Below are 18,787 nucleotides of genomic sequence, written 5' to 3'. Positions count from 1 at the left end.
AATGGACCCAAGATATTTGAAACTTCCTTTCTTTTGAATGACCTGGGTACCAAGCTTCACTTCCACGTCAGCTTCCTGAGGGACACCACTGAACCTGCACTCCAAGTACTTTGTTTTGGTCCTACTCAACTTGAATCCTTTAGACTCTAACGTTTGTCTCCAATCCTCTAGCTTAGATTTGACTCCACTGCGAGTCTCGTCTATCAAGAGTATGTCATCCGCAAACAACATACACCATGGCACCTCACCTTGAATTTGTCGCGTCAATCCATCTATCACCAAGGCAAATAGAAATGGGCTAAGGGCTGATCCATGACGCAAACTCATCAGAACTGGGAAGTGCTCCGAGTCTCCTCCTATAGTCCTCACTCTGGTCTTGGCTCCATGATACATGTCCTTGATCGCTCTAATGTACGCCACAGGTACACCTTTAGCCTCTATGCATCTCCACAGAACCTCTCTTGGCACTTTATCGTAAGCTTTCTCTAGGTCGATGAATACCATGTGCAAGTCCCTTTTCCGCTCCCTATACTACTCCACCAATCTCCTAACAATATGAATGACTTCAGTAGTAGAACGCCCCGGCATGAATTCGAACTGGTTCTCTGAAATAGACACGTCTCTCCTCACCCTCATCTCTACCAACCTTTCCCACACTTTCATAGTCTGGCTTAGCAGCTTGATACCTCTATAGTTGTTACAGCTTTGAATGTCGCCCTTGTTCTTGTACAAAAGGATCATTGTACTCCACCTCCATTCTTCGGGCATCTTCGCCGTCTTGAAGCAATTTAGTAGTACAGTCTAAAAAATAAATCCAAACAACTGAATAGACAAAAATATTGAAAATATTACAATTAAGTAGATATATATTGTTTAGTGTGACTGTGTGAGTAGATGGGCAATACATCATTTTTTTGTGTGTTGTTTATTCTAAAAAAATCATTTTCTTTAGTCAAACTGTTGTATATGGGAGATTTTACTTGCTTATGGAATTACTAATGTATTTATAACTCACTCTAGATTTGACATATCTTTTCAAACAGATAATCCAATCATGATAATATTTTAAAATTAATGTTATTTCTAAATTGATAAGAAAAGAAGAACTAATAATTTGCATGGGATAGGGCAACCATCACCAAGCGTCATAAAATGGATACAATTAACAAGAGCTAATTTAAAGATATCATAGACTCAATGGACCGTTTGGTGGAAAAGTTATGCTCTTTGAGGAGACTTTTTTCGAGTAATTTTGTTTTTCTAAATCTATAAGAAGAAAGATGTTAATACAAGTTTGGTGACATCACATTTGATATGCTTAATTACGTGTTTTTACCTCATAAATTCAAAATAATTATAAAAATCACATGTATCTACTTAACTTTGTTATTCATCTTGGGAGATTGATTAGACGATATCCAATATATTGATCTCGACAAACACATCACGATGTGATGATCCACATTGACCATCATAGAAATTTTACCTAAAGCTTTGTTTTAATAATATTGACATTTCTTTAAAACGTACTATTACAAGACTTGGAATGCAGGCGCAACGCACGTATCGAGAAACTAGTTAAGCAAAAATGAATAGTGACATTTATTGTATACTAATAATCCTGTTTGGAATCAGTACTTTTTTATACCATTTTTGACGCAAGATCAATAAAATTTTATTCATACGTTTTTGCGCTCATAAATGCTGAAACCTTTGCAGTTTGTAAAACAATTTGACAGATAATAACTTCAAGAACATCCAAATACTCAAACTGGGTTGAAACAATGTTAAGCTACATATTGATCAGTGTCATTACATACAATATATCAAGTCTAAAATTACATTGATAAAATCAAAACTATGCTTGACACAAATGTTATTCTAGGTAGATTTGTGTCAAGACTCAACTAGTGGGTCGAGCAGGCACCCACACTAACCCTCCTGGTGAGCGAACCCTTCCCTTAATCAACATTCATTTAACCATACAAAAAGGAAATACAATAATTTAAGCAGTCTCAATATCATAACATAAATATCTAAGTGTGGAAGTACAAATGAATCCCCAAAAATCTAGTCAAGTACAGTACAAGAGCCACTAATAATACTCTACAAGTCTGCAATAAATACAAGTCTCATAATAGGAATACTGTCTCAGTATCAAGAAAAGACAAGTAAAACAATCTCCGGGCTGCGGGATCCATCAAGTAGCTCACCCTAGAAACTCAGCAAATAGGCCACGGGATCACTCACGAGGTCTAGAAGTAGAGCCTGTGGAAAACTCTGCACTCAGAAAAGAGTACAGCAGGGTAGTATCAGTACAAACAACTAGTACTGGTAGGTATCATAGGTCGACAACAATTAGTTCATCTATATGAAGAAAGAAATCTATAAGTAAACATGTAAGCAATCAAGAATACTCACAATCCAAGTCAACATAAGGTAAATCCAAATATCAAGAGTCAAGTACAAAGTCAAGCAATAGGAAATGTACGTAAGTGTGAATGCATATGCAATGCACCGGCCAACTGTCAATACCGTACACACATGCTAAGGACGGAAACCTCCATGTCTCAATAGTCATGACCCATGGGGGACCCGCGAAGTCCATGTACACCCTTGTCCCAGCAAGAAACCTTGGGCAGCGAGTATAACATATTCCGCTCTAGTAATAACCTCGGATCATGGATTCTCATTTCTCTATTACACGATCCGTCAAAGACCTCGAAAGTTCCTTTGTCTCACTTATCATCATCATTACCAAGTCAAAGTTCAAATCAATACATTGTATGAAATGAGAGTGTATGCCATGCAAGATATCATAATCAATAATAAATCATAATCAAGATCTCATCTGTGTATTATCATAAGCACACATCACAATTCAAGCCTAATCTCATGATTCTTTCTATTTTCGGTGAATAGTGATATAACAAGAGAGAAATGAATGCATAAACAAGTCACAACATAGAAATTAAGGGGAGAAGCCCAATCGCAACAACAAGGCGACAAGCCCACAAACAACAACAACCAACCAAATAAAATTTCACCTCAACTCCATACCCGAAGGCTTAGCATGCTTTCCTTATCAATATCTAACTCCTACATATGCTTCACTAATATAAACCGTAACCTACTGAAATATAAACCGTAACCTACCTCAATGTCGAGCGAGTGCCATGAACTATCCAACACGAGCCTTGCCTTTCCGAAGAGCTTCCGAATGATTGAAGTCTATTCAACAATGTAATATACCTTAGAAACGAAGACTATCGATACCCATATTGCTACAATACTATTCAAATAAAAAATAACCCCTTTTAAAGAGGAAATCGGGACCACAAGGGAAAAATAGGAATTTCAAGTACAAATCGATTAATCAACACTTAGAAAGTCCATTATTATCCCTCAATTACAAATTAAACCCAATTAATCAACAATTTCACCCTTTAATAAAAAAAAATACAAAGAAGCCCTAACCTTCCATATTCATAATCCAAGAAATAAAGATAGATTCAACTTAGTATCAACTTGATCTAAGTAATTCATGACTATATTAACAAGATTTTCCAATCAAAACTCACTTTCAAAATATATGATTCAAGAAGTCAAACCTAGAGTCTACAAGCTTTCTTTCCAGCTAAACCTCTTAATTCCACCATAAAATCCAAGCTTAATAATTAAATAAAACACAAGGGAATACTTACACAATGAAGATTTAACTTTAATTTCTCCTCAAATATCCTTTAGAACTCTCTAGGTTTCAATTTGGTAAATGGAAAAGGAATGGTTCAAATTGGGAAAGTATAAGGGAATTTTGTTCAGCGATCTCCGCTTACATGGAGCAAGGATCCTCTTACACGCTCCCGACTTGGCGGATAATCATCTACTGAGGTGGGCCACATTAATGACTCAGCTTCTCATGTCTACGGGCCAAGTCCAGCATAGGCGGACCCACAGAGTCGGAAACACACCCGCGGAAGCGTGACATGAGAAAAACTAGAAAATCTAGTTTTCACCAAGTTCCACCCAAAATCCCGACATCCATCCAAGACCTCTCAAATACAAACCAAATAGGCAGACACGTGTAAAAACATTCAACTCAACCGTGGCCTCGGAATTCCCAACGGAGGTAACCTTGACACGGTCAACCCCCAAACAGCCCAAATCAGGTTTCCAACCATGGGTACAAAACTCTCCCGAATGCCTCGGGAATCGAACTAACCATCCCACCAAGTCATAAAAAACCCTCCAGACCTCATGGAATTGATGGAATTCTGAAAACGGTCCGCTTATCCAAAAGTCAACTATCGATCAAACATTTTTCACTTTAAGGTTCTAACTTCCTCAAATCCTATCAAAATCCGCCTGATGACCTCGGGAACTGTGTTGCCCATCCCCGTGGGTCAAAAACATTCTAATAGGGCCAGGGGAAGGGTTAACAGGGGTAAAAGGGTCAAAATGCACATAACGACCAAATAGGCCGTTACATCAAATACCAATTAAACAACCGTTCGTCCTCGAATGGAGAAGGAAGGAACGAAGGGAAGGTACCTGAGTCAGTGAAAAGTTCGGGATATCTCTGTTGCATATCTGCCTCGGTCTCCTAAGTAGCCTCCTCAATTGGACGGTGCTTCCATTGCATCATAACTGAGAAATGTCCTAAGACCTTAACTTTCTCCCCTCCCTATCAAAAATCGCTATCGGCTTTTCCTCGAAGACCAGATTCTAATCGAACAAAACCGAATCCCAAAGAATGATATAAGAGCCGTTTCAATGATACTTCTTCAACATGTAAACATGGAATACTAGATAAACACCTAACAAATCTTGTGGGAAAGCTAACTAATAAGCCACCTCACCAACCCGATGGAGAATCTGAAAAGGACCAATAAACCTTGCGCTTAACTTTCCTTTCTTTCAAAATCACATCACACCCTTCATAGGTGAAACCTTCAACAGAACCTGCTCACCCACCTTAAACTCTAAATCACAACCTTCCGACCCACATACTCCTTTTGCCTACTTTGATTTGCCAAAAGCTTTTCCTGAACCAACTTCACCTTATCCAAGGACTCTCTCAATAAATCTGTACCCAAAGGTCTCACCTCAATAGCATCGAACTACCCCATCAGAGAATGACATCTCCTAACATACAAAGCCTCAAACAGTGCCATGTCGATACTCGAGTGATAATTGTTGGTGTACGTGAACTCTGTCAATGGTAATAAATGGTCCTAATGACCATCAAAGTCAATAACACAAGCTCTTAACCTATCCTCAAGCACCTAAATATTCCAGTCGGACTGACCATCAGTCTGTGGATGAAACGCGGTGCTAAGATCCAACTAAGTACCAAACTCCTTCTGGAAAGTCCTCCAGAACTGGGAAGTAAACTGAGTGCCACTGTCTGAAATGATGGAAATGGGCACTCCATGCAATCGGACAATCTGTCTAATGTAGATCCGTGCTAACTTCTCTAAATTGTAAGTCATCTAAACTAGGATGAAGTATGCAGACTTATTCAACCTATCCACAATAACCCAAATCGAATCAAACTTGCCCAAGGTCTTTGGAAGACCAACCATAAAATCCCTACCTATCCTCTCCCATTTGCACTCGGGAATGGGCATCCTCTGAAGCATACCACCTGGTCTCTGGTGGTAATACTTAACGTGCTAGCAATTCAAATACTGAGAAACAAAATCTGCGATGTCCCTCCTCTTCTTACCCCACAAATAATGCTGCCTTAAATCACAATACATCTTTGTAGCACCCGGATGAATAGAATATCTGGAACTTTGAGCCTCCTCCAATATCAAATGAATCAATCCACCCACACGAGGAATGCAAATTCGCCCCTTAATCCTCAAAACATTCTCACTATCAAGCATGGCCTCCTTGGCCTCACCACTCAACACCTTATCCCGAATATACAACCCAAATCGATGCGAGAAGCATCACAATATACAGTGAAATCCTTATCCTTCACGAGTAATGCCAAACTCAAGGCTGAAGTCAACAAAACCTTGAGCTTTTGGAAGCTCTCTTCACACTCGTCGGACCAATGGAAAGAAATATTCTTCTAAGTCAACTGAGTCAAATGCGAAGCAATCGATGAAAACCCATTCACAAACCGACACAAATAGCTCACAAGGCCCACGAAACTATGAATCTCAATAACTGAAGTAGGCCTCACCTAATCCCAAACAGCCTCAATCTTCTTAGGATCAACCATAATTCCGTCCTTAGAGAACATGGCCCATTTCATAGCCTAGAAATGCAACAGAACTAAACTAAAAGTCACACTTAGAAAACTTGGCATACGACTTCTTTTCCTTCAATAGACCAAGCAAAATCCTCAAGTGCTTCTAAAGCTATCAAGTGCTACTCATGCACCTCCTTACTTCGAGAATATACCAAGATATAATCGATAAACACAATCACGAACGAATCCAAATATGGCTTAAAGATCCCATTCATCAAATCCATGTATGTTGGGGGCATTGGAAAGCTCAAAGGACATAACCAGAAACTCATAATGACCATCACCGGTCTTAAAGGCTGTCTTCAGAATATTCTCCACCCTGATGTTCAACTGATGATACCCTGACATCAAGTTGATCTTATAAAAGACCGACACACCCTGAAGCTGATCAAATAACCCATTTATGCAGGGGTATCAGATACTTGTTCCAAATAGTAACCTTGGTCAATTGTCGATAGTCAATACGCATCTGCATAGAACCATCCTTCTTCTTCAGGAATAGCAAGGGAGCACCTTAAGGTGAAACACTAGGACAAATGAACCCTTTGCTCAACAGATCCTGCAACCGTTCCTTTAACTCTCATAACTCAGATAGAGCCATAAAGTAAGGTAGAATAGAAATAGGCCGACTGCCTATCTCATAATAGAAATACTGTCTCAGAATCAAGAGAAAACAAGTAAAATAAAGAGAAATCTCCAGGATGTGAAATTCATCAAGTAGCTCCCCCTGGAAACTCAACAAATAGGCCTCAGGATCACTCGCGAGGTCCTAAAGCAGAGCATATGGTAAACTCTACACTCAAAAAGAGTATAGCAAGGTAGTGTCAGTACAAACAGCTAGTACTGGTAGGTATCATACGCTAACAACAATTAGTTCACATATACGAAGAAAGAAATCGACAAGTAGACAAGTAAGCAATCAAGAACACTCATAATACCAAGTCGACATAGGGTAAATACAAATATCAAGAGTCAAGTACAAAGTCAAGCGATAAGAAATGTATGTAAGTGTGAATGCATATGCGATGCAAAGAAATGCTATGCACTGGCCAACTGTCAATACCATACACACATGCTAAGGACAGAAACCTCCACATCTCATCCTGGAAAGAATCCTCGGGCAGCGAGTATAACACATTCTGCTCCGATAACAACCTCGGATCACGGATTCTCATCTCTCTATTACCCTATCCGGCAAAGACCTCGGATGTTTCTTTGTCTCACTTATCATCATCATTACCAAGTCACAGTTCATATTAATGCATCATTTGAAATGAGATTGTATGCCATGCAAGATATCATAATAAATAATAAATCATAATCAATATCTTATCTGTGTCTTATCTTAAGCTCACATCACAATTTAAGCCTAATCTCATGATTCTTCCTCTTTCCGATGGATAGTGACATAACAAGAGTGAGATGAATGCATACATAAGTCACAACATAGCAAGTAAGGTGAAAAGCCCAATCATAACAAGTCGACAAGTCCACAAACAATAACAACCAACTTAATAGAATTTCACTTCAACTCCATACCCGAGCCTAGCATGCTTTCGCCGTTAATGTCTAACTCCTACATATGCTTCACTAATTGGAGTCTAATCGAAAGGTAAAACGTAACCTACCTCGATGTCAAGCGGGTGCCACGATATATCCAACACGAGCCTTGCCCTTCCGAAGAGCTTCTGAATGATTGAAGTCTATTCAACAACGTAATCTACATTAGAAACGAAGAGCCTTCTTTTTATCATTTTCCAAAAAGTTGATAAACTTGGCAGGTATATAAAAGATATTCTTTGTTTTCCATCACTTTTACATGTGTCAAAAAAGTATTGTATCGATACCCACATTGCTACAATACTATTCGAATAAAAAATAACACCTTTTAAGAAGGAAATCAGGCTCACAAGGGCAAAACAAGAATTTCAAGTAAAAATTTCTCAATCAACACTTAGGAACTCCATTATTATCCCTCAATTACTAATTAAGCCCAATTAATCAACAATTTCACCCTTTAATAAAACAAAACCCCAAATTACAAAGAAACCCTAACCTTTCATATTCATAATCCAAGAAATTTAGCTAGAATCAACTTAGTATCCACTTAACCCAAGTAATTCATGACTAACTTAATAAGATTTTCCAATCAAAACCAGCTTTCAAAACATATGATTCAAGAAGTTAAACCTAGAGTCTATAAGCTTTCTTTCCAACTAAACCTCTTAATTCCACCATAAAATCCAAGCTTAATCATTAAATAAAACACAAGGGAGTGAAAATAAACTTACCCAATGAAGATTCAACTCTAATTGCTCCTCAAAGCGCCTTTAAAACTCTCTAGGTTTCAATTTGGTGAACGGAAAAGAAATGGTTCGAATTGGGAAAGTACAAAGGAATTCTATTTAGCGATCTTCGCTTACGCAGAGCAAGGATCCACTAAGGTGAACCTCATTAATGACTTAGCATCTCATGTCTGCAGGCTAAGTCCCATATGGGCGGATCCGCAGAGGTGAAAACACACCCGCTTAGTTTCTACCAAGTTCCACCCAAAATCTCGACATCCATCTGAGACCTCTTGGATACAAACCAAACAGGAAGACACATGTAAAAATGCGCTACGGACTCAATCGTGGCCTCGAAATTCCCCACGGAGGTCACATGGTCCTGTAACGATCCGTTTGGTCGTTACGACTATTCTGACTCGTTGACCTTTTCATGAAATTTATTAGTGCATAGTTGATCCACGGGGATAGTTGGCTCACATCCCGAGGTCATTGGACATGATTTGGAAAAAATTGGGCTTAAAGTAAAAAAGAGTTGACTCAAAGTTGACTTTTAGGTAAACAGACCTTTTTCGGGAATCCGTCAATTTTGAGAAGTCCAGATGATCTTTTATAACTTGTGTGTATATTCATTTTGGTTCCCAATGCACTTAGGTGCATTTTTAGGACTTGGGTTGGGAAGTTGGTTTTGAGGTATCAGGGGTTGACTCGGTCAACAAGACCTTGGAAATTTCAAGGCCACGGGTGTGTTCGTAGCGTGTTTTAATGTATTTTTTCATATATGGTATGTGAGCATATGGTCTCGGGTGATAGTCGGGATTTCGGGTGAAATTGGTGAAAACTTGGGAGTTTTTGATGTCTGGTGCCTGCTATGGCGGCACCAGGACCGCGGCAGCGGTACAACTTTAACGGTTACCCTACCGGTGTAGCGGCTTGTGTATTTTAGGCAGGACCGCAGAATCGGTCATGGGACGGTGGAAGTGGTACTATTGAAGCACTGAAAGGGGTGCGAAAGCGGGTGACGGGCAGTTAGATTCATTAAATGTGTGTTAAATTCCCTAAGTCTTTCATTCAATACCATTCTGACTTTATAGCTTTTTGGGAGCATTCAAGGTTATTATTAATAGAAAATCATTGTCGTAAGTTCTTTGACCTTCATTTCCATTCCTTGTTTCATTAATCGCCTTAGGAATCCATTAATCATGCTAGTTTCATTAAGAGCTTGAGGATTAAAAGAGGGTTCAATGGGGTTTTCATTCTAGGTTATTAAATCTTCATTTATTGATTGGGTTATCTTCATTAAGCATGGAATTGATGATTAGAAACTATTGTTGCTTGATTCCTTCCTTATTAGTGTGTAATTTATGGAATTGGAAGTTAGGGTTCATATCCAAATTTGGGGATTTTGGCTAGAATCCGAATTTAAGTGGTTTGTTAGTTCTTCTAGCTTATAATTGATGGGAATTGATCACCAAGAACATTAATTTCATGTTGAGACCGATAGATTCCTAATTTCATCTTTTTAGTTCCTAAACCCCATTCCATAGGTTGGGATTTCGGTCTTGAATGGTAGTACCGTTGAATGATGTTTCTTCTTGATTCTAATTTCATGATTTAGATATGATTAGACTTCTATTATCTCGAGGCTTAAAGTAAGGGAAAGACTAAGGTTTGACTATTGGAGACTTTTCTGTTCGGCTCTCCAGGTAGGTTATGGTTTACCTTATGGTGAGACTTCGATTAGCGAAGCGTATGTTTAGATGCTATTGTTGGCGAATGCATGTAAACCTTCGGGTATGAAGTTGGGTTGGATATTGTCTTAGGTTAGGCCTTGTTGTATCATTTAGGGGCTAGCCACCCCATTGTGTTGTTGACTTATCTTGATCTATTTACTTATTGGCTCGTTGCCACGTTGAGACATTGGATATTGGGGATTAGTGATATATCATGACTATGATATTATGGTACTTCACTTAATTTGATATTGAGATGAGAATTGTGATTCCTTTGTGGCTTATTGCGTAGCCTTATTATTGATATTACTTGTGCCATGTGTGGTACTGTTTGGGATTGAATTGGTTGTTGATATTACATTGCATCGTATTCATACTCATTTCCTTGATACATTGATATTGCATGGTTATGGTATTGATGATGATAAGTAAGAGAGTGTAGCCTCCAAGGTATTTTTCGGAGAGCATAAAAGAGAGATGAGAGTCCATGATCCGAGGTCATTTACGGAGTGGAATGAGTGTACGTTGCCCGAGGTCTCTTGCCGGGAACAAATGAGTACTCGATGCCCGAGTTCTCTTGCCAGGATTGAGAGAGTGCTCATCGCCGAGATTTTTTCCGGGATGAGTGGTACATGGACTTCGCGGGTCCCCTATGGGTTGTGCTGTCGAAATGTGATGTTCCATTGTCGGAGTATATGTGTACGGTGCATATGCAGTGCATTCGTCATACATACATTTTTGCATTGCATTGTACTTTTTGGTTTCCTATGATAAGGTTGTGATGTACTGGCTCAGAATGGTTATACTGAAACTTGGCACAGTTGGGTTTAGACGCTATAACATAGGTGATGACTTGTTCCGATGATATGGATTCGTGTTAACTTATACCTTGTTGTTTTACGTGTTTATCTTGCTTTGTTGTCTTTATATACGTTAACTAGTCTTAGTCGGCCTATCATACCTACCAGTACTTGTTGTTTGTACTGACCTGCACTTGCTGCATTTTTTTATGAATGCAGAGTACCAAGTAAGATCCACTTCTACCCCTCGTGGCTGATATTCGAGGATTGCTAATTCGAGTCTCTTCAAGATGAGCATGAGGACGTTCGCTCCCCGAAGACGCATCCTATTATTATGTCTTGCTTTTCATTCTGAGACATGATTTTGAGACTATTTATGTATTATTATTCAGACTTGTAGTATTTAGTTTAGTATTTAGTTTAGATGCTCTTGTATGACCAAAACAGATACTGGGGTGGATTTCTTTTACTTCAGCACTTATTTATATTATATTGTGAGACTTCCATTATTTTACTTTCTTCCGCTATGTTCTATTATTGTGAATGTTGAGTTAAGGGTTTGCCTACCGAGGTGGGAAAGGTAGGTTCCCGCACAACTTAGTGAAATTGGGTCGTGACAACAGTCAACACTCAATCGGCCAAAATCAAGTTTCCAACCAAGGGTACAAAACTCTCTTAAATGCCTCGGGAACCGTACTAACCATCCCACCAAGTCATAATCAACCCTCCAAACCTTATGGAATCAACGGAATTCCGAAAAAGTCGATTTACTCTAAAGTCAACTATCGATCAAATATTTTTCACTTTAAGGTTTTAACTTCCTCAAATCCTATCAAAACCCGCCCAATGACCTCGGGAACCATGTCACCCATCCCCGTGGATCAAAAACACTCTAACTGGGCCAAGAGAAGGGTCAACGGGGGTAAAAGGGTCAAAACGCACATGACGACCAAACTGATCGTTACAATTTACGACAAGAAGATCCTAAAAGCCACGAAATGGAATTTTGTGACTTAAAATTTATCATGACCCAAAATCCCAAAAATGGCTAAGTCGCGAAATAGAAATAAATTGCGGAATTAAGTAAAGGAATCATAATAAATCTCAATATACGTCTAAATAGAAATAAGGGCCATAAGTAGTCTAAATCAATAATCACCCCCAAACCTAGAAGTCACAGTACATGAGCAACTAATCCGAATACAAGTTTGGAAATCTACATAAACTGTCTGAAATGAAGAAAGGCAGAAAATAAATAATAGAGTGAAGTATGGTGTTGTGGGACCCTCATCAGCATACCTAGACTCCAAGATGCGCCTCAACAATCAATAGAATCACAACCTCTACTAGCGGTTGGATCCAAACTTGCACACTAAAGGTCCAGCAAGAGTAGAGTGAGTACGGGAAGCACATATACTTAGCAGCATCGGAGACCGACCATAAACTATAGCGATGAAGTGGGTTGGTAATCCCGATACTTCTCTTCTTGCTTATTTAGTTAAAGTATATAGTGTGTAAGAAGTTCAACCATTACACTAAATATTCTACAATCAACCAACTCACAAAGTCCGTCACATTTCAAGAATCATCATAGAGTTTCTAAGTTTACTTCAATTAGGACAAGTACAACCATTAAGTTCCAACTTTTACCTATATCGGCATCTAATCCCGCAAAGATCCCACCTTTTCATCAAATTAAACTAGTTTACTCATAAAGGTCCAACCTTTAAACTATTTAAGACCTTATATTAGCAAAGGCTAAGCTTTCCTATCATTTAGAATGAATAAACCATAAAGATTACGTATTTATATCATCCAAAGCACATAATGGCATGAAATCACATCAATAAGTATAAATAGTATGCAATGCAAATGAAATGTATGCAATGCAATGGCCATAGGCAACCGGTACACACACGCTTATGCAGTAGGTTTAACGTGACCCATGGGGGACTTATGAGATCCATATACCGACCCGGAATACCATATCTTCAAGATCACATCGGGTCTCCGCCATAATAATATCATCATCATCACTCCATCCATTTACCATATCCAAATCCGGCCTCCTAGGCCCCTGTCCTGTATTCTCATCAATGAAATGCTAATAGTATCATGAAAGTATTAATGGATATGTGTACACTATGACAATACATAATAACAAGTCCATGTCAAGTATACTTATGTCCTTTTCATAGTTCAGATGAGATGTGGAGTGATGAATACAAATCAAGTCATTATTCCCAATCATTCAACCAATGGTGGCCATCATATCCCAAATAAACAACAATCATACAAACATAAAGGGATTTATCCACCATTCCTCGTGGCCCGAAGGCTAAACATATAGTCTCCGTCACAAGTCATATTAGTTCATGTTTTAATTACCCATACACTATACCCACATAAGTGCTTGTCACCTCATGAGTAAGGGACCCTCAATACCTCGTTACGCCCCTTGACTAGATTAACCAACACATAACACTACGTAAAGGGTCTATCAAGTCTCAACTTGCCTAAATCTGAAGTCGAAAAGGCACTTCGCAGCCTTCCCCTTCCTTAGAGCTTTCGAAGGAGCCCAATTTTGTCTACATGAGAATATGAGTCTAAGGATACCCATAAAGCCATACAAGGAAATCGGGTCCAAAAAGTCAACCTAAAACCTCAAAAGTCAAAACGATAATTTATCTTGAAATTGAGTTCAACATCATCAAAATAGTACTCTACAAGGTCGTAAGAACCCAATGATTCCCATATTGCTATACTTTAGTCTAAATCCCAAAATTGAACCTAAAATGGTAACCCCGACCCCACAAGGGTAAAACTAGAATTTAAGCCTAAAATTGACTTATGCCTAGTCTAGATAATGCATATCCTGAAAATCATCAAGTTTTAAATGAACCTTCAATTTCATGAAATCTATCAAACCCACTTCTATGGAAAACCCTCATTTTCTACTTTAGAAATCATGGATAGAAACTAAACCAATTTAATAAATAAATTTAAATCACTTAGATTTAGTCTTAGGTCTTACCATAATGAAGAAACTTGAACTTTGCACTTGGAATCTCTTAATTTGAAGCTCTATAGCTTCTAAAATGGGTTTAGGAAGGTGAAACACGAAATGGGGGTTTTCTTCTGTCAAGGTTAATTTGTTCTTAGTGAACGCGTCTGACCCGGCCTGACTCATCGCAACCGCGGCATGGCCATCATGATGGGTCAACCAACCTATCCTAGACCCAAAAACTTCTACGCTAACGCAAGACCCATCTCGCTAACGCAACCCCTCTGGTCCCCACCTCTCACGAATGCGAGGCCTTCTTCGTGAACGCAAAGAAGGAAACCAGAAAAATCTAGTTTCTCCAATTCCCGATCCAACACCTGAAACTCGCCCAGGACCCCCTGGACACAAACCAAATATGCACTTCTATCATAAACACGCTACGAACTCGCTCACGCACTCGGAATTTCCAAAAGAGGTCATCTTGACCCGGGGTTGACGAAGGTCAACTCCAAAACATCAAAAACTCAACTTTCCAACCAAAGACCCAAATCACACCGAATGCCTCGGGACCCAAACCAAAGGCACGACTAAGTCAAAAATCACCTCACGGACCCAATAGAATTGATGAAACTCCCTAAATTATGCATTTACCCCTAATGTTATATTTGGTCAAACCTTCCGATTTCATTAAGTTAGAAAATTCTAATTCTACTAAAACCAAACCAAAACCCATTCGATAGCCTCAGGAATCGCGTCAGCCATCCCCGCAATTCACAATACCTGAACGAAACCACGGGAAGAGTATTTTTGGAGGATACAATGCAATTAGCTCAAAATGACTAAATGTGTTGTTACATCAGATACCACTTAAATAGCGCTCGTCCTCAAATGATAAAAGATAGAAAGATACACGGATCCTCAAAAAGCTGAGGATATCTAGATAGCCTATCAGACAGAGTCTCCTAACTCGCATCCTCAACGAGGCGACACCTCAATTGCAGAACCTGTCTATCCAGAGTGGCTATTAGCTCCTCCTTAAAAGTCAAATTTTGATCCAGTAACATCGAATCACACCGAATTACATGAGAGCCATCCAAATAATACTTCTTTAGCATCGAAACATGAAAATATGGGTGAACACCCGAAAGGCCCGGAGGTAAAGCCAACTCATAAGCAACCTCCCCAATATGCTGAAAAATCTCAAACGGACCAATAAATCTCAGACTCAACTTTCCTTTCTTCCCAAAGCTCATGGGTGAAACCTTCAATAGAACTTGCTCCCCAACCATAAACTCCAAGTCACGAACCTTCCGGTCCGCATAACTCTTTTGTCTACTCTGAGCAGTGAGAAGTTTGTCCTAAATCAACTTAACCTTATCCGCAGAATCTTTCAGCAAATCTGTACCCCAAGGCCTAACCTCAAAACCATTAAACCAACCAATTGGAGAACGACACCTTCTACCATACAATGCCTCAAATTGTGCCATCTCAATACTCTAATGGTAACTGTTGTTATAAGAAAACTCCGCCAACGGTAGAAACTGATCCTAATGACCACTAAAATCAATCACACAGGCTTGCAACGTATCCTCAAGAACCTGAATAGTCCGCTCAGACAGGCCATTGATTTGAGGGTGAAAAGTTGTACCAAGCTTTACTCTAGGACCTAACTCTTTCTACATAGACCTCCAGAAATGCAATGTAACTGAATAACTCGGTCCGAAATGATAGAAATGGGCACCCCATACAATCGAACAATCTCTCAAATATAGATCTTGGCCAATTTCTCTGAATTGTAAGTAGTCTGAACTGGAATGAAATGGGAAGACTTGGTCAATCTGTCCACACTGACTAGAATAGCATCAAACTTTCCAAAAGTACATGGCAATCCAAGCACAAAGTCCATGGTAATCCACTCCCAGTTTCACTCGGGCATGGGCATCCTTTGAAACACACCACCAGGCTTCTGGTGTTTATACTTCACTTACGGCAATTCAGACACCGAGACACAAACACCACTATGTCTCTCTTCATAGGACACCACCAATAGTATAGCTTTAAATCACGATACATCTTTGTAGCTCCCGGATGAATGGAATACGTAGAACAATGAGCCTCCTCCATGATCAATCGAGTCAAATCTCCCACTCTAGGAACATAAATCCAACCTTTGATCCTCAAACCACCATCACTATCAATAATTGCTTCCTTAGCCTCACCTTGTAACACTTTGTCCCGAATCTGGCACAACTTTACATTATCAAACTGGTGAGCTCGAATTTTCCCCAACAAAAAAGATTGTGCCTCCACACAAGCTAAAACTATAACAGGCTCTAAAATATTAAGTCTCACGAAGCGATTAGCCAAAGAATGATCATCCATAGACAAAAGATGCTTTCCCACATGCAATAATGCTAAACTCTCCATACTCAACGCCTTCCTATTCAAGGCATCCGCCATGACATTAGCCTCGCTCAGATGATAAAGAATGGTCATATCATAATCCTTGAGCAACTCCAACCACCTACGCTATCTCAAATGGAGGTTCGTCTAAGTGAAAATATACGTAAGGCTATGATGATCGTTGAATACCTCACAATGCACCCTATAAAGATAATGCCTCAAAATATTTAAAGCGAACACCACCACCGCCAACTCCAAGTCATGAGTAGGGTAGTTCTTCTCGTGAGTCTTTAACTGCCTCAAAGCATAAGCTATCACTTTACCTTTATGCACAGACCCACTCCAGCAGCATCACAATATACCGTAACTCTCATATGTAACCGGTATACACACGCTCTTGTAGTAGGTTTCACGTGATCCATGGTGGACTCATGAGGTTCATATACCGACCTGATATACCAGATCTTCCAGATCATATCGGGTCTCAGCCATCCGGCTATAATATCATCCTAATTACTCCATCCATGTACCATATTTAAATTCGGCCTCCCAGGACCCTGTCTTGTATTCTCATCAATGAAATTCCAATAGTATAATGAAAGTATAAAAGGATATTTTTACACCATGCAAATACAAAATAACAAGTCAATGTCAAGTATACTTATGTCCTTTTCATAGATCAGATGAGATGTGGTGTGATAAATACAAGTCAAGTCCCTATTCACAATCATTCAACCAATGGTGGCCATCATATCCAAAATAAATAGCAATCATACTATCCTAAATGGATTTTGTCCACCATATCTCATGACCCAAAGGCTAAACACATAGTCCCCGTCACAAGTCATATTAGTTCATGTTTTAGTTGCCTGTACAAATACATCGGTACCCTCATAAGTTCTCATCACCTCACGAGTACGAGACCCCCAATACCCCATTACGGCGCCTATGATTAGATTAACCAACACATAACACTACATAAAAGGTCTAGTAAGTCTCAACTTGCCTGAATCTGAAGTCGAAAAGTCAATCGCTTCCCAACGAGCCCATTTTGTTCAATTACAATATCTACATGAGAATACCAGTCTAACGATACCCATAAAGTCATACAAAAACATTGGGTTTAAAAAGTCAACCTAAAACCCCATCCAAAACCCTGAAGGTCAAAATGGTTATTTATCGTCAAAACGTTACTCTACGAGGTCATACAAATCCAATGATACCCATATTGCTATACTATAATCTGAATTCCAAAATTGAATTCAAAAAGGTAACCCCGACCCTATAAGGGTAAAACAAAAATTTAAGCCTAAATCGACTTACCCATAGTCTCGAAAGTTTTTTGTAACAATCTGTAAACATTACCATACCAAAAAAAAAAAACTAATTACTCCTAAGGATCATCTGATGCACCCATCAGACCTCAGTATCTAGTTATATTGTTTCTCAATAAGATCCTCACGCTTCCTAGCCTTTCTAGTGCCTCTCAACATCTATAATCTTTCTCTAATTATGATTTTCATTTGCTGGACTACAAAATTTATATTAACAGTCTGTCCTCTAAAAAATTTCCAATTCCTAGTTGTCCATATGTTGTAAACCAAGGCTTCTATCACAGCTGTAGCTATTTCCTTCTTGAAACTGGTCCAATTCTTGTGTTTGATCATATGCAAGGCTTCATGTATGTCCAAGTGAGGCAGTTGGATTCTAGTCCAATCACTTACTGCATTCCATACTTCCACTGCCCAAGGGCAGTCCAGGAATAGGTGTTTACTGTCTTCAGGATGTTGCATATCACATAGAACACATTCATCAGAATCACAATCAAGTCCCATACTTATTAATCCCCTTCTGGTTAACAGTCTTCTTTGAGCAGCCAACCACAAAATGAATCTATGTTTTGGCTGCAGTACCTTATGCCATATAAGTGCATTTGCCTCTAAAATAGGTCCTATCCCTACCATGGCCTGGTAACTTTTAGAGATAGAATACTTTCCATTTATGGTAAGATTATACGTATTATCAATATACCAATTCCTTATTCCCAACTTGAGTTTATTCAGTCTTTTTCAATACCAACTACAGTCCTTAGGTGTTGTATAATCCCAAAAAAAGTCTTGTTCCTTCATATATATTCCATGGATCCATTTAACCCATACCAAATCCTTCTTATTCAGTAACACCCAAATCAGTTTTCCAACAGCAGCCATATTCCAGATTCTGCAACATTTAATGTTCAGACCTCCTTGCTTTTTCGGTTTACATATCTTTTCCCATGCTACCAATTCTAATTTCCT

At 39.1% G+C, this 18,787-nt stretch overlaps 1 protein-coding gene across 1 annotated transcript; it reads right to left on the bottom strand.

Moving 5' to 3' along the window:
* Window positions 1-17,983: 17,983 nt before the first annotated feature.
* Window positions 17,984-18,454, bottom strand: LOC132607725 (uncharacterized). Its single transcript, XM_060321804.1, has one exon. The coding sequence runs from the start codon at window positions 18,452-18,454 to the stop codon at window positions 17,984-17,986; it is 471 nt and encodes a 156-aa protein (XP_060177787.1).
* Window positions 18,455-18,787: the final 333 nt, after the last annotated feature.

The sequence above is a fragment of the Lycium barbarum genome, chromosome 8, assembly GCF_019175385.1.
Source record: "Lycium barbarum isolate Lr01 chromosome 8, ASM1917538v2, whole genome shotgun sequence".
NCBI lineage: Eukaryota > Viridiplantae > Streptophyta > Magnoliopsida > Solanales > Solanaceae > Lycium > Lycium barbarum.
Note: the sequence above shows the minus strand (reverse complement) of the source record. Positions and strands in the feature narration are given on the sequence as shown.

What these genes read in the sequence shown, in the direction of transcription:
- LOC132607725 (XM_060321804.1), bottom strand. Translation starts at nt 18,454, where the DNA reads ATGGTAGGGATAGGACCTATTTTAGAGGCAAATGCACTTATATGGCAT.